Below are 24,324 nucleotides of genomic sequence, written 5' to 3'. Positions count from 1 at the left end.
CCTCCCACTGACATCAGAGAGGGCAACCTGAGCTTTCAGTCTTTGGCTGACAAGGGAGTTATTCTGCAGGCAATAGAAAATGGTTAATGTTCCTTCTAGAAATAAATCATCCCAGGCAAGATTTTAAAAGCCTCTCTCCAAATGGGATGCCAGTGCCTAAGCTGGTTCTGTTTGCTGTGTAAGGAGAGGAAGATAACCCTACTAGTTCAGTTTTGCTGACTCTCCACCACAGGTGGCTTTGCAACATCCACCTTACACTATTACTCTGAAAAATACTCCATAAAGGAAGCTTATGGAAACAACCCCTATTTAGCCAGTTTGAGAAAGTACCGGCATTGGGTGGTGGGAATATCACAGTCCCTAGGCTCTACAGTAACTTAAGCTCTTTTGAAAATGTTGCTCTAATTCCCTCTGTTTAGGCCACCAAGGAGCATTAGTTACCCACAGGGTCTGTAGGAAGCTACCACAAAGCGGCGTGTCTGGTGTGGTGGTGGGGGACAGTATTTGGTGGGAAGCACGGGGTGAAGCTCTCAGGGACTCTGCTGCCTGGGGCAGGCCAGCTCCAGCTGAAGGCACTCATTTCTTCTTCACGAATAAATAAATAGCTCTTCCACAGAATAAATAAATAAGCACCCTGGCACAGCTGTTCCTGTCTTGGGACTTTGGGTGTCCTGCCTGCCCTGCATCTGCTGTACTTTGTGGGTGCAGCAAGTTTTCTTGGTTTCAGGAGTCACAAAACCCCTGGAGGCTGAACAGATTTGTGCTCCCTTAATGAAACAGGCTAGATTAGAGGTGGAGTTTAGAGGTAAACATCTTTCTGCTTCCTTCCCGATTTCCTGAGCCAGTGGTTTTCAAATCTATCCATTTCTGAACCCTTTACAATATTCCAGCAGTAGTGCAGAGTCCATTAAAACACACTTAACTGTGGAGACAATACTTTCCTTAGTGGAACACTTAATGAAAAGCAACATTTCCAGACAATCTGCTTTGTTTGCACCCTATCTTCAAGCTTAATGTTAAACCTTCAGGAGCTGACCATGTCTTCTTATAGCTAACCAGCTCCCCTCTCTGACCTCCTTCACTCAGCTCTGCTTTTGCAGTACCAAGAAAGTTTCAAATTCTTTGGCCTTTTTCTGCAAGAAGTATCCTGAATACAATTTTCAAATATATGCAAAATTGTGATTGTTCGTATCAGTTAACAGAGAGAAAATAAAAATCTGGCTGGAAGAGCTAGGCCAAGCTAATTCTTGTCCAGTGGCTTCCACATGAAAGATGGAAAACATGTAGGGAAGATGGACTAGTGTTCACTGAATTAGTTCAGATACCACAGCTAATAAGATAGACCTAATCCTGTTATCTGGACAGCTGGAGCTCATGCATACCCGCTACCTGGCAGTCTTGGGCTGCATTACTTAGGAAAAGCCTGGGGAAATGTTTTGTAATTAAACTTTCAATTTTCAAGCATATGAGCTTTTGATCTGATCTGCTAATTTTGTATGTAAGGACACAAAGAATGACAGAGGGTACCCACTCCACGTGATGAAGCATACATTATGGGAGAAGCAGATATTTGAAATCATTATGACATTGTTTCTAATTTAAACTTTTGCCTTTACACACCATCCTGATATATTGAACTTGATGGATTTTCAGTTTATACTCTTGAAAGGTATATTTATGTTGCCAGGCTGCTATGAAACATCTTAATGTGGTCAAGGACAAGGTCTGGCATGCTTAAATAGCACTTCGTTTTACTAAAAGCTTTGTTTCATCTAGCAGTATGCTTTATAAAATGATGCATTTATTTTACTGTCAAGCTCCCCTGTGTTTTAAAGTGTTTGCACAAATTAATTCACTGATATTTTAATGGCAATGCACTAGGGAAGTCTTAGTTCTGTTTGTTTGAACGTAGTCCATGGACTCCAAGGCAGAGCACAAGTAAGAGCTGGGTTTGCAAAATAAGAGTTGTTACCTCTTGGGTTTCTAAGTGAAAAATCAAAACTGCTATTGGCTTTGAATTCAGCAAAGGAAATAGTTCTGCTTTCCCAGTCTGGTGTTGTAAAGAAGGTCACTGAAACACCACAATATGACACACACACACACACACACACGTACTTTGGAGAGCAATATAATGCTACAAATCTGAATTATTTTCCATGACAGAGATAATAAAAGAAGTAAACAACTAAAATAAATAGTTCTGTGATCAGTGGACTCACTAAAGCGTGCTTTTAAACCTTCTCTGATTCTGGGTCTGTGTGTATACTAAAGCATTTTATCCCTCAGGCAGAACAAGGAAAGAGTCGGCTCATGCCTAACCCGCTGCTCTCACAAATATATACATTGGGGGTATCTATACCTAACAGCTGTAACTGTTGCTTGTAACCGTAATTGGCCAGCGAGTACAAAAGTTATTGAGGGTATATGTATATGAAGACAGGCACGTGCCCTAGCTGCAGGACTGCCTATTGGCTTCTTTCCTTAAGGAAGGATGGGGGCACAAAGGCTTTTGCAGAGTGGTAGGAGGGCCCAGTGGCCAGCAGGTTGCCCTCAGGACAAAAGATCAGTGCTCTGCCTGGCCAGATAGCCTGTGTAATCCAGACAAGTTGTTTAGGGCAGGATTTCTGAGTGTTTTGGTTCCTATCAGCTAGGGTTTTCAAAAGCCTGCAGGCTCCTGAGTTCTGTTGGTTTTCATCTTAAATGGGTTTGAGCTTAAATGGGATTTTCTGCTTCCCCTGGTTTATGCCATAGCAAGTGTGGTGCAAAACTGGAGGTGACAGCACCAATGGGATTAAGTCTAGAAGGGACACAGGAGGCAGATTTCCCTCCATTGTGCTCATCAGCTGTGTGGGTCCTCTCTTTTTACACACAGCAAAGCAACAAGAGGAATTACACCCGCTCAAAGCCGGGAGGGAGCTCTCTGGGGATGGAGGGGGTTCTCATCGTGGTGGCTGAGGTTAGGAGATGTGATGGTTGTAGTGCCAGTGCATCACTGCAGTCTCTTGGGCGTCACGGCATCCTTACAGAGCCACCTGGGAGGGAGGCCGGCATGGACCACTACCAGGAGAAGGGATGCTCCTTTAGGCAACCAGTCTTTTAGGCTATATTCCACTCTTACTGTATTTCTAGAGCTTTGGGAAGTTTTCTCAGTGTGTTAAAACACATAATGAACTCTGTTTAGACTTTTTTCAATACAATAAACATTTGTCTTTCCATTATTACACCATTTCTTTGGTGGTCTTAAAAGACTTCATTAACACAGACAAGGTAGCCTGGCCAGTAAGGTGTTAGGGGGTTAAATCACTTGGATTTTCTGTACTCTGACTTTTATTTCCCTATGTAAGTACACTGGCATTGGCACTGAGCACAGACAGACAGGCTTTCACAGCCAAAGTGACCACACTGAGCCCTGACCATTGTCCTCACACAGGGGACAGATAGCAGCCACAAAAGGACCAGAAATCCCGGCAATGTACAGTAGAGGTACATACTCATACTCATGGAGACAGACCATCTTCAGGGAGAAGTCAAGCTGTTTCTAAGAAGATGAGGAGCCCTCAGCTAGTCAGCAGCAGGTTCCTGTGCTCAGGGCATGCAGCTCGGTCCCCAGGAGAACCTTTGCAGGTAAGCACAGCAAAACCCTGGCATCGTTGCAGCCTGGACAATTTCTATATTGACTTCTCTGGGGTTAAGATTTAATCTTCAGCCATCTCCATCTACAGACTTTCAGATGCTGTAGTTCAGGACCAATGCTTGTTGAATTATTAGTCGCTGCACTTCCATTATTGCCCCTCTGGGATTTTAGCTTGTGGTGGGCAAAGATAATATGCTGACTTGGGGAATTTATCCTTTACATTTTGCTAAAATATAATAATGCTTAGATTAAAGGACTTTTTTACACTCAGTCTGACATTATCAACATAAGGCAATGCAAAAAGTGAATGTCAGTGTTGCGTGTGTGCTGTTGCAGCAGTATGTGTAACTTAATTTGCTGAAGGTTGCCTCAGTAATGAGGCGTACTGTGCATGTGGCTTGTAGACATTGGGACTACAAACCAGAAGTACTTGCTACTGTCTGGGAAGCTAGGAACTATCAGTGTTTCTACGAACAAGGCGGTAACATATGCCAAGACACAAAAGCTGAGTGAGAATTTGTTCTTAGGGAAGAAAAAAGGATGAATACTTAATTTATTATATCTATATATTTAATACTTAAATCTAGTTCATATTCCCGCATTTACAATATTCTGCTTAGGTACGCAGCTGTGTGCATGCACAGCTATGGAAGCTGTCACTCATGACAAAATGCTGTCAAATGCACATGAGAGCTGGGTATTCATGGGTTGAAACTTCACCAGGACCCAGAAGCCTAGTAACAGCTTGACTCTGGGGGGTGTGGGGAGGGATTGGGAAAGGTTGTTAGTACTACTGTCATCTTCCACAATCTCCTTCTCATCACAAAGCAGCAAGGGAGCAAATTTTCATTTCTCCAGCTTGTGTAACTCCAGGAAGGTAGAATATTGTCACCATGCTCTTAAAAACCTCTTCTAGCTATGCTCGCCCTGACTGCTGGAGCACGCACTGCAGGACCCCCGGGCACCTTCTCATGGCCAGAGAGGCTCAGAGCAATACAAGACTTTGCTTCGGCCTCTGAGCACCTGCTCCCTGCCAACAGCCCATGGGAAGGTGACCAGCCTAGGGTTTCAAGGATTCAGAACTGCACATGAGTATGTATCTTGTCATGCAAGTGGGTGCACGTGAATAAGTATTAATACACACCTAATGACTATTAATACAAACATATATATGCCTAGTCATGAAAACTAACAAGAACTGTGCCTGAAAAGGGACTTCCTCAGCACAGCGTTGCTACTTTAATTCCCCCATGAAGAGTCTTGAGAATTCAAATGTTCTTCTTTCGTGGCTTTCTCCAGTGGCTTTAGTGCTCTTTAAGATTTGAGTTAGCAGGGGCTTGTGCAATGCCAATGCATTCACTATTTTCTTTCCAGGGGTTTGTTCCTTGTTCATCAAATCCCCAATCTATATCGGTGTTCTCTGAAGAGAGGACATCAAGGTCACAAGGAAACAGAAGAGCCTCTTAAGAAACCTGATAAAGTGATGTTCCTTTCTGGAGACAACCAATATCTTCCAAAAGAAATACTTTCTCCCTCTTCCCAGCTTTTTTTAAATGTGATGTAAGATCATTCACAGCAGCATAAGTAAGTGGCAAGTATTTAGCATGCCCTTGTTGATATAGTATCTGTTTACACCTCTCACAAGCTAAAGCTGCAAATACCAAGCACAGAATCATAAATTACCTTTTTTTTTTTTTTCTCATTTCTAGGCTAGCTTCTTTAAAATGACAGTTTCTGTCTTTCCCCCTTTATCCCTCTCTCCAGAAGGCTCTAGGGTCCACTCAGCGTATCAGTAGCTGCTTAAGATGTGTGCAGCTGGCCATGGATGTACAGAAAAAAGGGCACAGATCTGTAAATTCCTGTGAAGACAGATGGGTCTACAGCTCCTTGGGACACAGCTTATTTCAACTGAATGTTATTAAAGTGGCACTTGAAAGTTCTGAATTGGATAGATGGGCCACTGTGAGAGACCCTGTAGCTGTATGCAGCAGAAAGAAGTCCTTGCCCTGAAGGCTTTGTGTCCTAAACAGATGAAAGGGCAGGAGCAAAGTAATAGGGGAGAGAAACATAAGTATTTCCAATCTGCGGTAAAGGAATTGGAGCTGCTGGTTGCTAAAGATACAACAGAGTCTGTGAAAGCCTTAGGAATGAAACGTAAGGGCCACTGTCCCCCTGTTTTCCCAGACAGTGGTGATGGTGGCAGAGTCCCATCAGGACTCTGCACTTCAGCAGCTCCCACTCCACGTGGAAAGCAGAGAGAGAAAGCAAAGAACTATCGCTGTCCTGGGCCTTGACACCATACCTTCGCTCTTGGCTCCTTGAGTCACTTCTACCTTTTTCCAAGCACTGCACATATAAGACTGAATCTTTCTTCCCTCCTTGCAGTTTTGCTCTCCTGCTTCAGATAAGTTCCCACACAATCACTTCGTGCAGCATATGTGCTACTGTAGAGATGCTGTCCATGTGGATACTTTGCCGTAATGTACAGAATTCATATCCTCTGTTTTACTACAGTAAGAATACGTGCACTGTAATTTCACACCCTGCCTTAGCTCTTAGGATCACGTGCACTGATAAACATCCTTGGTCTTGTTTCAGATAGCAAAGAATCACAAGGAAAAAAAAAATCTGCTGTATCCTCATTTTCTAATAACGATTAATATTCCTGATTTTTTTGGTACTGCAGCTTTGCAAACTTTTGTCCTCATAAGCCAGATTTGCATTTCTGATCATTGATTTCCCCAGATATACAAAGCATCCCTTTTCCCAGATCAAATCTTATCCTGTAACCTAGAGACTAAACTGCCTCTCTAAAGATACAAAGCCAATCTATAAAAAACCATGGGAATAGAAACCAGACCTCCTGGCCATCAGCCCCTGGCTGCATGGATATCTAGCTGTGTTGGGGCTGTGGAAATTGCAGATCTTTCTTGGGAAATTATGGGAAAGGGAAAGGAATTGGAGGAAATGAACTGGCCAATGTCTACAAGCTTCAGGTCACCTATTCCCCAGCACCTGATCAGAGATTAGCCACTGGGGATGGAAACCTTAATGGAGCAGCGTAAAAGATATTTGCTACCTGCAAATGCTACCAGAAAGGGGTTTGTCCTAGCTGTAGCTTCTGGGGTTTTATTGTTTTCAGACTCTGCTAGCTGAAAAATAATTTCTGCAGCTTTCATTCCTCTCCCTTCACTGTCCTATAACTATGGGAAAAAAACAACCAAAAACCACACTCTTCTGTAATGGTACAGTTTTTCACAAAGTATTACATTTCTAGGCATAGATGCATCATGCATACATAACATGGCATTGCAAAATACGCGGGCAGTTCCTTGTTTGCCTGCATACCAAGCTGGTTTTTAGGTATAAACACAGATGTGCCAAGAATCAAGGCAGTTCCATCTGAAAATCATTTAGAAAATTGCAATGGTAGGTGTCTGCTAGTGGAACTCAAATGATACCCTTGCAAATTGCATCAGAAATTAACTTCTTTTTTTTTTCTTGTTTTTAGATGGCTAGATATAATAAGTTGCTCTGAAATCCAGGTGACTGATACTAAACGTACACCAAACATTATGTTGCTGATTGCAGTATAAAAACTATATTGTGATAAAGCAGGAGAAGAATTGAAGCTTTCAGTCTCCCAGTCTTTCAGGGAAGCAGCAGGGAGCCAGCAAGGTTTGCTGGGCTTTGCAGAGCAGACGAGATGGATACCTGCGTGTCTTGGGAGCAAAAAGATTCGCTAGGAGGGAGGGAGGGAAGGAGCTGGAGATTTGGCTGAGTCTGAATGTACCCTGAAGAAGGATGCACTGCACCTATTTTTTAAAGGGATTTAGAGCTCAGCTTGCTTTGGCATAAAGTTGAACTGTTTTCTCATAGGAAACAGTTCAACTCAAAGCAAAAATATGTGAAATGCTGTTCACAGCTGATGGCCAGTGCAGTGCAAAGAAACAGCACTAGCGTGTGCTAACCTTCTACAAGAATCTCTTGGAGAAGATACACCTCTGAAGAGGGCATTTATAGCCCTATAGACATTGACCCTTAAGGTGGTTTTTAGGTAGTGCTATAATCTAAACAGTATCAACACTATCTTTTCTTACCATGGTATCAGTATATTCTTCCAGCTTTTCTTCAGCAACCATCTTGTTATGCTGCAAAAAGAGATCTCGCAGGAAATCCTGTAGTAAGGAAAGAGACAAATTTTACTCTTTAGAGTAAATTCAAGAAATAACAGTATGAAATTCAATCCAAATTCAGTAGGGTTACATTAATCTAATTTCACATTCCTGATTAGTACTAGTGTATTCAATGTCACATAAAGTTCACTTTTTTGTTGTTGTTGAAAAATATTTTTTCAAATAAATTAGAAAATAACCAAATTTCCCCAAAGCAGGCATACTGGAACGACTCATAATTAACTCACAAAATAAGCAAAAGATAACGTAAGTCCTGCAGTATTTTCTAGATCTCAAATCAAAATATTTGCCATTCAGCAAAACACTTAAGCATCCTCTGTCTCATTGGGGCACAGGCTGGAGCCGCACATTGAGATGTCAGTGCAGGGTCTGCAGCCCAGGGATGGGCTTCTGTGCCTGGCTGGCTCAAAGTGTTTGAGTTATGGCTTCTGAACAGGCTTCTGCCTCAATAACCTGAGCTTTAAAAAAACAAATCAGTGTTCAGAAAATCTGCATGCTCAGGAAGGGGTTGTGAGGAAATCCCAGTAACAAAACACAATGGCACTGGCTCTGTTTAGATGGGAGAGGTACATGTGCAAAGCCAAGGTGATGCAGCACTCAGGGGGCTCCTTGGGTCGTTGGGGGTCACCAAGATAAGTGGGGTCATGGGACGAGGCAAGGAGGAAGCGTGACAGCAAGGGCAACAACAGGGCATCCTCCCTCCTGGCAGGATCCCTGCAGGCGTGTCAGAAGGATGGAGGGTCCTCGGTCCTTAAACTCACCGTGAACAACCTAGAAATGCCATTTGTCAACCCCACAAAAAAGCAGCAAGTTGGTAAAGCCTATGGAAAGGCTCCCATTGACACCAGCGAGCTGCATATCAAGCCCAAAGAGACTTGTTAGAATAACTTACTTTGAGCTCGCCAGCTGAAATAAATCCACTGCTATCAGCATCGTAACTGCGCCAGATCTGAAGGGGGATAGATTGATATGACAACATGAATATTGCAGTTAATCACCTGCTTGGGTGATAGATTTTAAAGATTCATATCAGGACTTCCATAATAAGCAAGCTGTTGCATTATCTAGTATTTTATTAATTGTAGATGAAATAAAATAAACTTTCCCCACAATACCATTTACTCTCACTTGGGTGCTGTACATGTGACATGCTGCTATCACGTTTTTAATGCAAACACTGTCTAAAAAAGGAAGAAAAGACTAAGAAACCACTCTGCATTTCTTACCTAATTTGTACATGCAGCTTCTTTTATTGCCCTGAGTAAAAGTCAAGGCCATACACAACTGGCCATTGATCTGCAGAAGCCCCCAGTTTGGATGTGAAATAAAAGTAACTGCAAGCAACCTCGGGAAAAAATGAAATTCTGTGCTGGGCTAATTAGAGGCAGAGACTGGAGGGAGGATTGGGCAAGGTTAAGGAAACCTTATGGGCTTATGCTCCTCAGCTGGCCCAATTTACAGAGATTTCCACTCCATCCCTGCCAGGCTAATGCTTCAGGATAAAATGGTGTTTGAAACATGCCTGGTCTGCTCTCTTGGTCTATGCTGTGCTGCAGATGAGGCTCTGCAGCTTTGGCTAGAGCTGCCAACAGGGTTGAATTTATCAGCGGGTAGGTACTCCCGTAAGGTTTTGTCTCTGGTAGCATGACTGATAGGTGGCTGAGAGCATTTGTGAAGTTTAATAAACTCCCTGGGTGCCCTTAGACCAGTCCTAGCTACCGCATCTCTGCTTTGCTGGTGTAAATAACATACAACATTCCCTACCTGAAAAGGTCAGAATGTGGGTTGCTTCCTCAATACCCATGTGTTTCCTATGCTATGTTCTATGAAGGATGGAAGTGTAGGTATTGAAGAAGCTGTTGGCATGCAAGGGGAAGAGGCAAGGTGGAGATACAGACCCGCATGAATTCCACACTGTTGTCCAAGGGAGTTTCCTGTCGGAAAAGCAGCAGAAAGTTCTCATCATCTGGCAAGATTATATTTGCAAGCTGGGAAAAAAAAACACATTAAAAAACCACCCAAAACAAACCCAAACCATGAAAGTAAAGAAAAGCAAAACCCTTGGGTGGCTGCTGACCTAGTATGGGAAATACAAGCTTGGCATGTTGTTGCCCTGGAAATAAACCCCAGACTGAGACATCTGGCTAATGTAATGATCCATGACTCCCCTAGTCCCCACACAGGTTCTGTCTTCCTTATCTCCCAAGTCAGCTGTAGGCCCTAGTCATGGGATGGTTTGGGTTGGAAGTGACCTTTAAAGGTCATCCAGTCCAACCCTCCTGCAATGAGCAGGGACATCTTCAGCTAGATCAGGTTGCTCAGAGCTTTGTCCCACCTGATCTTGAATGCATCTACCACCTCTGGGCAACCCGTTCCAGTGTCTCACCACTGTTAGTAAAAGATTTCTTCCTTATACCTTCTGAATCTACCCTCCTTTCACTTAAAGCTGTTACTCCTTGTCCTATTGCTACAGGCCCTATAAAAAGTCTGTCCTAATTCTCTGTCCCTCAGTAAAAGAAATCCTGAGCTGGGGTTGGGGAGACGTACCTCTTGAATTTGCAAGCGTCTGTCTGGGGTGACATCGTAGGCAGACATGAACTGCTCCTTCAGCCTCTGAACTTTCTCTTCTGTGATGGTGTTCTGCCATGGGGAAAACAACACACACACACTAAGGGCACTAGGAAGTCTCCTGGAGGAAATCTCTCCTCACTCACAGATAACCACCAGGATCATTGCATCCTTACAGCTGGGGGTAATGCTACTAAAAGCCCACAAACACACCACCGCAGATGAATTTTTGGAAAGAAGTCCTATGCATAGTTTTGTAGCCGCTAAGCTCTCAGTTGGAAGACCGAAAGTATTTCAGTGACACCTGCTTCTTTAGCCAGCTGTTCCCTGGGGCTGGGAACCACTGGGGTTTGGTTTTGCTTGAATGTCTGTTACAGTGGTTTCCACGCTGCTCATTTTCAATTTGTGCTTTTCAGGAATGTGTCCTTATCCTTGAACTACATCTCTGTAGCTCATTAGATCATCAGCCTTGAAAGGTGTTGGAGTCAGACTGTTGCTCATTTTTGCCTGTCAGCTGGTTCAAGCCCGAGCATCAAGCCTTGTCAGTGTTTCTGGGTTAATAGCATAGAATTTCAAGCAATTCACATCTGCATCTGCTCAACCCCATAATCAATTTATGCATAGTGTGTTTTCAGGACTTGTCAGGTTATATGCTTTGATAGGCATTGCTGTGACAGGTGAAATACAATGCTTAGGTTCATCAGGCATTATTTCTTTTCCTTAGCAGTAACAGTTAGGCTATCGGGGCTGACTGGGCTACACAAAGAACAATTTCCCCAGCCTGCAGAAATGCTTCTGGTCAGATGAGCTTTGTGGCTGGGCTGGGAAGCTCACCTAGTTAATCTGGCCCAAACATTTAATGCAGTCCAACATTACCTTCCATATCTGCACTGAGCAGGTCCTGGCTCCTCTCCCAGTCCTGTGGGAGATGGCCCTCTCTGGGAGGGGAGGGAGGGAGGACAATAACCCAGACTGGCTCTTGGCATGACTTCGTAGCACTTTTCAGGAGATAATAAATTAAGTTCTCCCCAACCCCTGAGGAAAAGCCCTTCAAAGGTTTTATCATCTCTACATCCAGGTGGACTTAGGACTACAGCTGTGTCTTCCTGGGTCTCCTAACCCAGTTTTCCATCCTATTGCAGGCCCATCAGGTTACACAATCCCTTTCTTAATACTGTGACACAAGACCATGAGAGACTTTCTCAAATTTACTCTGTGTACAGCTCAGTGCAGCCTGCCTGGCTGTTCAGCAGCTAAGCAAATATAGACCCCACTCCCAGGAAAGGGCACTGTTGCCCTGTCCAGGCAGAGTGAAGAGCGGGTGTGCACACTCTGCGTGATGCCCTGCATATAGCACATCCAGGCCTCAGGTAATTCACTGCCTTATGTGGTCCTTTAAGGCTGTGATTCTGCAAAGCACAAACTGGAGGAGCAGTTGTGCTGTTCTGCAAAAAGTTGCATGGAGCAGAAGAAGATGTTTCCGTAAGGTTTGTCATCTCTGAGCAGAGTAATATGGCCAGGCTGCACACGCAGCAGCTGCAGCTCACGTTCTCGCTTTGGATGGGTATTTGAAACAACCACACTGGGAACTGAACAGGCCTCACACCCCAAAACAAAAAAAACAAACAAAAAAACCCCAAAACACCCCAAAACAAAAATGTTGGCCGTACCCACATTCAGCAGTAGCCAAGTGACGATAGCAATTTCCAGCTGCTCTCAAGCAGTACTGCTGTAGAGCCTTTGCCACAATCAGTGACAGAGATGTAGAGACACCCTAGGATGTCACAGATGAGGTAAGCAAAAAGAGAATGAGAGTTCTTCAGCTTAGGCTCGTTAAGCTAAGGTCTACCTTTGCACCCACTTTGTCACCACCTTTCCCCATAGGTTTAGATGTGACTGGTATTTCCCAAAGCCTTAATTTGCTGCTAGTAATAACAGAAAAAAAATATCTATAGGTGGATGGATAGGCAGATAGTATGAGCGATCATCTGTGATATAATTTAATTTGTCTTCACTTTAGTTCAGAGCACTCAGAGCTCATGAGCGCTTAGCTGCACAAAGTCATTATGGACTGACAGAATTCTTTAATAGCACTGTCAGTGCAGAGGATCCTACGCTGAAATCATGGGAGAAAGAGTTAGTGGGCTTTGCTTTATACCTGCCAAGTCAAGGTAACCAAGAGGGATTTCTGCTTAAAACAAGTGAAACTCTTTCATCTCTCCACTGCCTAGAGTAACACAGGACTAGGATGTGACAGATGATGAAAAGTTTGGGAATCTGGCAATGGGAATGACAGGATAGGGGCACCCACATGAATCTTTGTACAGCAGGTGGGGTGCATCCCCTGGGGCGCATCCTTGGGGTTCCACACTGAGGGCTGGCAGCTCCCAGGGGATGAAACACCCAGCAGTGATCTCACAGGGATGTGTCTGAGGTTGTGGTCCACCTCCTGGGGCCTGCCGTTGGCCCTGAGCAGCTCCCAGGACATGGTTGCAGGATACTGTAGCTCCGCGGTGGTGGCCAGCAAGCCCTGCAGGCTGTGTGGGTGCCCACACCACTGCCCAGGCAGTGCTCGCTGCTGGCCCCCCAGGTGCGGGCATCAGGGACGCAGCACACCACTGAACATGTACATGCAGTTTTCTTTCCCCTCGGCATTACCACTCGCCCTTGTTCTATTTAATTGCTTTCTGACAGCACCTTGACACTTTAAGACACCTCCCAGGAGTTAGGCAAACCTATCAGTGGCTGATTTCAATAGGCTTGCAAAGTACTCTGAAATTACCCTCCTCCGTGCCCAGTAGGATAAGTTATTTCTGAAACGATAATCATAGCTGATATTTGAAAAATGCGCTGTGGAGTTCAGACTAGTCATTTGTTAAGAAAGCTTATTGCTCAACTTCTTGTCAGCTATTAACCACCACTTCATTGAGCTTTGTGTGGCAGGAACATTGTTATCTGCATAAAAAAAGGACTGCCTCCTTTTTTTTTTTCCCTTTTAACGGATTTAAATCATGGGGTACATCAAGTAAATACCTGAAATACTTAAAATATTTACATAGCTCAAACAGCTTTTAGTCCAAGGGGTTACACTACAGTGGATTTTTCGAATTGGACAATCTCTCTCTGTTCATGAATATTCTACTTATAGAACACAAGTGGTAATGGATTTACTAAATCCCAACCCTTACTGCCAGAGAGTAAAAGATACTGCACAAACTGGCTTTCCCAGGTGCATGCTCAAGGCAAAATTATTTGTATATTACAGATTTTTACACTGAGAATGATACACTTTGGTTTATGACCATTAGGTTTCAAAGGTGACCTTTATATTTACCAAAAAAAACCCCAAACCAATCCCAGAAGGTTAAAAAAAAAAACAAACCAACAACAAAATATTCAACTAGGCCATGCCACTTGCGAGCAGAAACCAAGGTTAGGAGAGCTGGTCTCCAAGATCAACCTACTGGTGATGTAGGCTCTGATTGCCTTTCCATTCCAAAAACATTTAAAAGGTTGGAAAAAAACCTTGCATGTAATTTGCATAATTTGTTCCCCTTGTCCAGGGCAATGAACTGCAGACTCCTGCTCTATTTGCTGACTCTGTGATCTGATTGTGGAGGTCTGCAGCCTGTGGTGGGGCAGCCTGGGCAGGCTGCGCAACAGAGCCAGGACAGTGGGGCAGATGGCTGGAGTTGCCAATCCTTTGCTGAAGGCTTAGGAAGTGAGTACAGTTCTCTGGCTTGTTTAGATTTTGTTTGACTGTGGTTTTGCCTCCAGACCAGGGCTGTGGCATTGCTACAGCAAGGCAGAGACACTGGGAAGCTTGTGAGTGGCTCAGCAGGAGCTTCACGCCTAGACAAGAGCACGCTCCAGAAACAGACGGAGAAAAGTATGTGGGCAAAAGTACTGTCTAAGCAATATTCCAGGATTTATGGAGCCAAGGAAGGATTTTACTAGCCAAACATTGTCCCTGGTATTATTTTTACGGGTGCAATGTCTTGGGAGCCCTAGGAAGGCTTCAGGAGGGCGGAACCCCAGTTGGGACTCCAAGCTCTGCTCAGAAGAAAGGAGATGGACAGAGACAAATAACAAGCAAAGCCAGTCAGCAGGGAAATAAAGAGAGACAATATGGGGACTATTAAAATTTTTTAAAGCCATGCAGCTATAGCAACCAATTGCAGTCATGTAAATATATTAAGCAATTTTTTTTTTCTTCAGTTGTATTGGTGGTTTGTACAGATGAGATTCAGGTATCCCTAAAGGGGACCAAAAAACTATTCACAGGTAAGAAATTACACTTGAGGCAGTTTCTGCAGGCATGGCCCGGCCAGGGATCCAGCAACCAGCCAGCAGTGTGAGCAGGCATCTCCCACCCGGCACAGGGGCCAGGGCCAAGCTGGGATGCCAGGGCAGTGAAGGGCTGCCCAGGGCCACCAGTCAGGCTGGGGGTACAGGGGCTCCCCTGCTGCCTCGGCCACCCTGCAATGAGGTTGCTGAGAGGATGCCAAAGGTAAAACCTTGGCAGCTCACTGGTCAAGAGGACTGATTTTTTATTCTCTGCCTTTGGGTTCCTACAAATATTTCTTTGCCTCCCAGATCGGGGCAAATCCTGTGACAGAGGGAGAAAGACCAGGAGCAGGAAAGCAAGAAGGGAAGATCTCCAGGCAGGTGCACACAGGGACATAAGGCATTTACACGGAGACACAGGTGCTGCACCAAGTGCTATGGCCACCAGCTTCCCCAGGAAGTTTGCTTTTCCTTCCTCCCTTTTAATTATTAACTCTCTGTTCAGCTACAGATTGCAACAAGCAGGAAAACCTAGAAGCCAAACACACTCTGCTTTCAAATGCCTTGGGCTCACGCTTCACTTATTCAAGCATTATGAATTACAGGGGGAGAAGTAAAAAAAACCACAAAACACCACCTTTCTGCTCTGGAAAGCAACTTGTTCTGGTTTTGGCTGGGGCAGAGTTAATTTTACTCTTGGTAGCTGGTGTGGGGCTGTGTTTTGGATTTGTGCTGAAAATGGTGTTGATAATTCAGGGATGTTTTAGTTACTGCTAAGCAGTGCTCACACAGAGCCAAGCCCTTTTCTGCTACCCACCCACTCCACCAGCGAGAAGGCTGGGGGGGGGGGGGGGCACAAGGAGCTGGGAGGGGACACAGCCAGGACAGCTGACTCCAACCAAAGGGATATCCCATATCAATGGCTTTGCAGCAGGAAAGCTGAACGCAGCTTTTTTTAATCAGAGCTAATGCTGTCTTGACTGTGTTGCCTGTCTCGAGCAGCAGATCCCTCCCTCGATTCAAAGGTTTGCAAAGCTTTCTCAAGTGCTCACTGCTTGGGCTAAAAGTTTGCAGACTTGCTGGCAGCTAGATAAAATTTCCCTTTTGTGAACATTTAAGTGAATGCTGTTGCATCCTTCCCAGTAGCTGTCTGTACAGGGAGGCTTTTCTTGTCATTCCTTGTTTTCCCTGCTGTATGCACCTCCTGAGTTTCTGGAGGAGACTTTAATCAAGAGGTAATAGCCCAAATTGACAGAGGAGCACAATTTCCCCTGACTTGCTGCCTAATTAAGGCAGAAACAGCTATAGACATGCTCATGTTTAGCATCAGTGAACACTGTAATAAAGAGATTCCCCTGCCACAGTCTGGGAAACATACCTGAACTAGGACCTGCCTCCAGTTTTGCTCAGGGTTGGGCTGAGAAAGGGTGCAGTCACTGGGACAGCAAGTGCTTGGCCAGAAAGGGTCCTGCAGCAGAGGTATCCTGATCCTTATTTAAGGGAAGAAAACTCCAACCCTCTGCTAATTTCCATGAAATATAATCTTCATTGGACTATAACAATGATGGGAGCTAGCCTGGAACAGCGAGATGCTTTAACCCCTTTTCAGGTCGCTTCATATGAGTTGTAAAGCTTCAGTTGCCCTGGTCGCTCGACAGGTCAGATGCTGTGTGGTTCCCAAGAGGCACTGCATGTTCTCACTGTCCAGTCAAGGAAGAAATACTCTACTACGTACCATGAGGAGAAGACCACGTAATTTTTGTCCTCGTAAAAGCACACAGTTTCAAATACTTCTGTGGCTTTGAACATACATTTCTCAGGGTTATGGAGTAAATTTCTTACTATGGATGCTCTTCCACAGCATTTTTCAGAAAAAAGCTTCTACGATTCGAGTTGCCATAAAAAATGAATTTTCTGCTTCCTCCTTTCCATGTCCAGCCTTCATCTTCCCTTTTGTGAAAACCCTTTAGAAGCATTTAGCATCACAAAGGTAATCTGGCTTTTAATACTGTTTGTAAAACAGAAAGGGCATGCTCAATTTTTTTTTAATCTCCACGCATTTAATTTCTTTGTTGTGGTTGGTTATGACTCTTTGGAAACCTGGCGATAATCTCTCTTCCTTGTTAACCCATTCCTTTGATATTGTCACACTCTTTGCCTCATGCCGTCTAATTAAATTTTTGCTCCTTAAGGGATACATGTGCTTGGCAGCAGCTTGCCTTGATGAAAACACAACTATGAGTTATTTGTTTTGGGGGTAAAAAGCGAATGCATGGAGTACTGTGGAGCCCTTCCTACTTGATGAAAGGAGTCACCTCATTTAATTCCTGCTGATCAAGACAGTCTTGTCATAAATTGATTTTTTTTCCTTCTTGATGTAATTTTTGGAAATAAGCCACTAGACTGATAAGGGCATAAAAAGTAAGAAGAAACTGAAAGTTAGTGACTACTATAGCCTGTTTCTTGAAAAAAAAAAAAAAAAAAAAAAGAGGCTTATCTGAAAATGCTGGCTTGAACATGTTTCTCTTAACATTTCAGCCAAGTTTGATAGAAGGGCAAACTGTGCCAGAGATATCAAGTTCCTACAAGATCTATGAGTATAAATAATGTCTGCCAAGAAGGCTAGTTGGAAAACAAACTCAACAACTACTACCATGCCAAAAGCCACACAGTATACACAGGAGGCCAGCAAAGACCAGATGAGACATCAGTAACATACACTTTGACCTTAGAAGAACTTCTTTGCCAAACATTTCTTCTTTAAATCCCCTAGCATTAAAAAAATTAATCACATGAATGACTTCATTTCATCCATGCAGATATATATCGGATTGCCTGCATTAGTGTGGGATTTCACCCTGCAGCTCCTGGGCCAACTTCTCCTTTGGGCCAATCTTGCTTACTTAACTACAGTGCTATCACTTGAGAATTTGGCCTTGTGCTTTGCTTAGGATTTACTATAATCCTGCATGCTACAATAGATGAGCACTTATCCTGTCATCCTGCATTGTGTTTTGATGCTTTTTTTAGCTCTCATCAGCACATATGTGCAAAATATTTTTTCACTTAAAAGACACCAGCATCCAACAAAGGCTGTTACAGCCTTCCCTGTGACATCAGGGTTTTGTAGTTAGGCTTTGGACAGGTTCTTTGTTCTGCCCTTTCTGCTAGGCTGAAAGTTTTGTGACATGCCTTTGGGCAATGAAAACACAATGTGTCTGTTTTTTCCCATAGGCATGTTGAGTTTGCATTTAGAAATACTGCCAGGCACTTGCACTGCCCCATCTTAATGCACAGGAACAGGAATAGGGACTGGTTAGGCTAATCAAGGCTGACAAAAGCGAAACCTAAAGAAATAACTGTATTTGACAATAATCAGAATGATAGAATAGTTTGTGTTGGAAGGGACATTAAAGATCATCTAAACCCCCTGCATAGACAAGGACACCTTTCACTAGATCAGGTTGCTCAAAGCCCCATCCAACCTGGCATCCACAGCTTCTCTGGGCAGCCTGTGTGTGTGTCTCATCACACTCGCAGTACAAAATTTCTTCCCTATATCTAATCAGGGTCGACTCAGGGTTTAGATTTCTGTATTAGTCTGGAGGGGGAGGCAAGATGAATGTTTTCTGCTAGCTGTCTTCTTGCTGTTGACCTGCTGGTCACCAGAGACCTGATCTGTGAACCTGGATCTCTTGGGGTAGTAAAATATAGGAGAAGTTTTCTTTGGATGGCTTTGAGGCTGGCTGATATTTTGGCCATTAAACTTTGTTTGAGTGACTAGCTGCTGCATTTCTGGCCATACTAAGTTAAACACATCGTTTGGATAGACAATACATTGTGCAAGGCAGCAATGAAGTGCAAGAGTAGCTGGAGGCTGCTCATTTTCTTTGGAAGTAAAAAGCAATGACAAATCCTTTATGGCTGTTCAGGGTGAGCTCCTGAAGATTAACTCAATCCCTTCCAGTCATAACTATACAGGTGGCCTGGGGGCAGGGGGGCTATAATGAAACTAAAACCTGTCTTGCCTGATCAAATCTACACTTCAAAAATTTTTACATGTGGTCTCTTACATGCTCACAGTTAGGTGAGGGCAACTGACTTTTATCCAAAAGTCTTCTGTCTAATTTTAATATCATTTAAGCAAAGTCAGATATCTTTCCGTGAAAGCCTTGCAAGCACAATGACAATGTGCATTTCCCTCTGTATCTGTCCAGATGTCACTGGTTTTATGGAAACTTTCAGAAATCCAAATTCAAAATTTATAGCCATTCATCTATAAAACTCTTCTTGTCTATTTATTATGGGAATATACATAGAGATTCACTAAAACTAGCAAAGAGCAAGCAAGGAAGATCATAAGTTATCTCTATACAGAAAGGAAGATGTACAGCACTGTAAGAGAGAAAGGCAAGGGCTGTAGTTCCTGTTCCAATAAAATTACTTCTTCAGTGCTGAAAGAAACTGTCTTTTTCACGAAGTTTTCACTTCAGTATAAAAAACCTTTAGAAAATGCATGGAAAAGTGGCCATAAGGTAGAATCAAGAGATTTATGAGTGAGCAGAAGGGAGCACAGGCAGCTCACAGCAGCCACGCAGCAGCAGGTTGGAAGCTGGAGGCTCAAATGGTTAGACAGAAGTCATAGGAGTAATAATGGCATGGTGTGTGGCTGAATTATCCTCAGTTCTGCCTCATACCCCCCAGACAAACCAAACCGCAGAAGCCCCTCCAGCTTATGGGGAATTTATATAAACTTTAGTGTCATAAATCACTGAAGCCTTATAGATATGTTATGTACACCTGGAAATCAAAGGCATTTTCTTAGAAATGCAATAGAAGAGAATAGGATAGGATAGGATAGGATAGGATAGGATAGGATAGGATAGGATAGGATACGATACGATAGGATACGATAGGATACGATAGGATAGACTATTTCAGTTGGAAGGGACCTACAATGATCATATATAGTCCAACTGCCTGATCACTTCAGGGCAGACCAAAGTTAAAGTGTGTTGTTAAGGGCATTGTCCAGATGCCTCCAGCAATCGCCCACTGTTGGAGGAGGACAGACAGAAAGCAGCATCTGGGATTTGGGTCGGTTTATTGTAGGTCTACCTCTGTTGTAAAGTTTTCCCTTCCCCCCAGAAAAATTCTTGATGGTTCAACAAAAGAAGATGAATTAGCCTCCCTCACTGGATGGTATTTCAAGTTTCCTTCCTCGCTCAGAGCCATCAGGAAGAGCTGTTCCTCTCAGCTTCCTGACAAGCTCCCTTTTACATTGTTTTCCCAGCTGCTCCCATCCCCTGGCATTTAGTGTCAGCTGGGGATGCTGCAGGGTAGCTGGGAAGAAAAACAGAGCTGAAGGACTAGAGTGGTCATTAAGAAAAATAACAGCTTAGAGAGTGCAGGCTGAAAAAATGTAATTATGAAGCCATTCGCTATTCAAGCAGAGACAACTTCCAGTGCGGATAACATTATTTATCACTTGTACAACACTTCAGACATAGTCACTAATTAATCCTTGCAACACATCTGGAAGTTATGCCAGTGTATTACTGTCTCCCCATTTTACTGTGCAAGGAAACAGAGATGTTAGGAACCCAAAGAAGAAGAAGAAGTAAAGGTCAAAATGAGCACTAAAGCAGAGAGATGCTCGGTCCCAGCTCACTGCTTGTATTACAGAAGACACTTTCTTTCTGTAGGTTGGTGAAAACCAGCTTAAAAAGGATCTGTAGCTATAACCACAAGCCTGTACAACATAAATCACATGAAAAAGAGAAAAGTAGCTCAAAGTTGTTAGGCAAACTCATTGTACAAAGGTAGTAGAGACCTTTTTTTAATCCAGCACTACAGGTGATCCCCATACCTAGCGGAGCAGGGCAGGGGACTCCTCTCACCCTCCCAGAACAAAGCTGCCCCTGGATGTTCTGCCACCAAAGCAGCTCTGCCTGCTGCCTACTGGGTAGGAGACTGCTTCATCCTTACACAGCCATGAGAAATGAAACCAGACTGCTGGCAAAGGGGAACAGGGCAACACATCATCTTATCATTCATGGTAATACTACTTGAGTGGAAATACTGCCCAAAATGGGCAAGAAAACCAGGGGAGAAAACCAAAACCACTGGAGACCGTGTTTGAGCACCCCAGCAGTTAGTGAGCGCTGTCTTCCAGAATTAGCCTATTTCTTCTCTTTAATAGAGAAAGAGGGTGTTGGTTCTTTTTTTTTTTTTTCAATTTCTCTTAAGTTTTTTCTTTTAAGGGCGAAACCTTGACATCAGAAGCAAAGGAGATGCAAGCTAGAGGAGGGTGATAGGTTAAGCTGGAGTCATCTAAGCAGTGACTTTTGGCCATCAGTGAAACTGTTCTTGACTTCCTGCAGCAGAACAGTTCGTTACTAGAACACCCTCATTTTGCATGCTCTTGTGTACTGATACCTAGCATGGTGTAACAGTTCAGATCAACGTCAGCAAGACCACAAAAACTGCTGTAACACACCGGGTTTTCAACCCAGCTGGTGCGATGCTGTCTCCAAAATCTTGTCTGAGGGATGTGCAAGGGCAGCTATGGGCTACAGTGGGGCTGGTGGTTTCCTCTTGACCTCTCATCATTAGGAAGCTGCCTGTGAGATCCCTGGCTAAACTGCAGTTTTATCTCCAGCTAGAACTCACTCTAGAAAGCCCCACGTGGAGGTCCCTTGCTTCAGTGACCACTGCAGCATGGAGCGCTGCGGCCTCCTTTTAAGCCTCTCCTCCAACACCTTGTGTTTGCTGCTGCTGCGTTCATTTGAGTGTGCCTTGCACTGGTGTTTCAATATCCCAAGACCAGCAACTCCCAATTTCATCTTTTATTCCTGAGTAAACCATCCTGAACTTTTCCATTTCTCTTCAAATCAGATTTTCTGTGTACCTAGTGATTCTTGCTGCTTCTTGTTGAAACTTTTTACATTTGTTTTAAAGTCTTTTTACATACCTATCTGTTCATGTAACTATACATGCTCTAGAAAGACATTTCTGCAGAAACTTCCATTATTTCAATCCCAATTCACTTGCAAATTAACCAAAAACATGCTTGGAAAGTTATTCACAGTTTCTATATTTTTATTGTAGCCCCAAAGATCCAAGAATCCTAATTGGATGGTAAGTCTAATTCTATTTTACACTTGATACTCACAAATTTATGCCTTTTATCAGCTACCTTTTCCATTTTTGTTAATTACTTTCTGCTTAAAGGAATTGTTTCCTCTCTGGTTTTTGGCACACCTTCTTCTTCCAATTGGAAAATGCTTAGTCCTTTTCTCTTCCTAGTTGGGCACACACTATGTAATAGAATATTAAACCTGTTATCAGAATACACTTTTTACATACTACTGAGCAGCTGACCTGAGTGACAGGATTTCTCTTTCATTGATGGTGACCGTCAAAAGCAACGTAAGACCTGGAGCTGAGGAAACCAGTGCAACTGCTGGTAGGACTGAGATGCAGAGAGTGAGAGAGGGGAAACGCTGCTAGAAGTAGGGATGGAAATCAGGGGAGAAACCCAGAAAAACTTGAGAGCCAGGTCTTGACCTTAGGAGCAACAGGACTGACTCCTGTTTGGCTTCCAGCCATTTGCGGCAATGCAGTTGTATGTCTCCTTCCTAAGTACCATTTAAAATTAATGACAGTTTATTTGTAAAAAATTGACCTTGGAAAGAAACCCATCATATTAACAAAACTAATCAGCACTTGCTTGAATAAATCATTGCCCTCCCCCTCACCTTGCCAGACTGTGTGCCAGTGCTTTCTATTTGTTTCTATTCAATGGCAGTAAATGACTTTCTCTCCATGCTTCCTACCAGCCCCTTCAGCTGGTGCCAACCGCAGCCTCACCATGTTGGCAGCTGCTGGACTGAAACCAACCGACCAAACTTCTCAGGCAATTGCGCTTGTTGTCACCCGCTTAAAGGCCACCATGTTGCCAAGAGAAGAGCTCTTTACCTCTGGGATTTCTAAGGACGCTGGCAACCAGGGAACAGCAAATTGTCATCTCTCCAGGTAATGACCTTTTCGCTTGGACTTGATGCACAACTAACGCGGCGCAGTACTTACTTCTGGTCCCAGTTTCTCCAGGAGATGATGAAAAAAATTGTCAAGCTCCTTCCCTTCTATGTAACCGTTGTCTAAATAAAAGCAAAATATGTTAACGGTCAGGCAGCACTGCCGGAGCTCTGGGGGCCGTGTCACGGGCTGTGCGCAGGGAGCTGAGGTCGATAGGGGTCTCAGCTGGGGACCCTGCCTGCCCGCCCGGGGGGGTCCTATTCGAGTTGATCGGTTCACATCGGTGTGGGTGCCAGGCAAGGTGATGTGCAGATCCCGGAGGAGTTTTCTTTACAGAAAAGTTTCAGGAAAATAACCCGCAAAGTGGGACCACGAGAGGGAACGGCAGAAGGAACAGGAAGATGATGAAAAGGCAAAAACTCTGGAGTGAAAGGGGGGATTTTCAGACCTGGTATTAGGGCGGGATGAGGAGGAAGGGGGGTGGGGGGGGCTCTGAAACACCTGCAGGACCATGCGCGACCCCTACGTGACACCCCCCCGGACGGGCACCCTCCGGCCCCAGCTCAGCACCCACCGCGTGGGCACCCTCTGCGCAGCGCCCACCCCGCCGCGGGCCCCCCGCCCCCCGCCGGCCCCACTTGCCGTCGGCGTCGAAGCGCCGCCAGGCGCCCAGGAAGGCGGCGGCGTCCAGGCGCCCCGCGGTGCCGCTCTCCATGGTGCTGCCGGCGGCGCCCGCCCCGCGCAGCCCCGCGCAGCCCCGCGCAGGCTCTGCGCGCTGCCGCCGGCGGCCCCGGCTTTGAGGGCGGCGGCCCCGCCCCGGGGGCGGCCCCGCGGGGGCGCGGGAGCGGGGACCCCCCCCGGCCACCGGCACGGCCCCGGGGGCCCGGCCCACCGCCCCGCCGCCCGGCTGCCCGCGCCCCGGGTGCCTCGGGCGGGCCCGGGGCAAGGCCCGTGTCTGAGGGAGGGGGCGCTCGGGCAGGGCGCTGGGCAGGGGGCTCCCAGCCCCCCGGGTGCGCTGGGGAAGCTCCCGACGCGCACGGCCTGCAGCCAGCCGGAGAACCTCCCAAGTCCGGAACGAAGCAGAAGCGCTGGAGGGAAAGGCGAGGCTCAGAGAAGAGGTGGCGGCCGGGGGCAACAACAGCAACAACAGCGAAGTCTGCGGAGCCGTCACCCCCCTCCTCCTCGGTTCATGGCACCGCAGCAGCAGCCGGGGCACCTCATCCCCCCAGCCCCCAGCAGGGTTTCCCAGCAGGAATGAAGAGCCACGGCACGAAGGTGGATGGATGTCTACACCCTCTTCCTCCTGTAGTGCTGACCAAAAGAAGAAACCCGGGGCTCAGCGGGCTCAGTGCTGGCCAAGGCTGGTATTTATACCCATGATGGTCCTGCTTGGCACTACATGTGCTTTGAGTGTCACCTGTATCTTCATCTGCCATGACTTCAGGTGCCTGGACTGGGCTCAGTGTCTGCGTGTGTGCTCCCAGAATCATTTGTGGCAACTTTATTATCTCCTTTGAGATCCCTTACAGGTAGTTTTTCCAGGTTGCTTTTGATTCAATATGTACATTTGGATTTTATGCGAATACTGGTTGTTTTAGA

At 45.1% G+C, this 24,324-nt stretch overlaps 1 protein-coding gene across 1 annotated transcript in view; it reads right to left on the bottom strand.

Moving 5' to 3' along the window:
- Positions 1-24,324, bottom strand: part of CARMIL1 (capping protein regulator and myosin 1 linker 1) — a 241,305-nt gene that overhangs the window by 6,431 nt on the left and 210,550 nt on the right. The window contains exons 39-43 of the mRNA XM_055799395.1: positions 22,777-22,847; positions 10,378-10,470; positions 9,729-9,818; positions 8,723-8,779; positions 7,735-7,812 (exon numbers count right to left, since the gene is read on the bottom strand). Of these exons, the coding sequence (XP_055655370.1) occupies positions 7,735-7,812; positions 8,723-8,779; positions 9,729-9,818; positions 10,378-10,470; positions 22,777-22,847 (389 nt within the window). The remainder of the gene's footprint in view (positions 1-7,734; positions 7,813-8,722; positions 8,780-9,728; positions 9,819-10,377; positions 10,471-22,776; positions 22,848-24,324) is intronic.

Source organism: Falco peregrinus, chromosome 3 (genome assembly GCF_023634155.1).
Source record: "Falco peregrinus isolate bFalPer1 chromosome 3, bFalPer1.pri, whole genome shotgun sequence".
Lineage (NCBI taxonomy): Eukaryota > Metazoa > Chordata > Aves > Falconiformes > Falconidae > Falco > Falco peregrinus.
The sequence above is the reverse complement of the archived record's forward strand: the minus strand, read 5'-3'. Positions and strand labels throughout refer to the sequence as shown.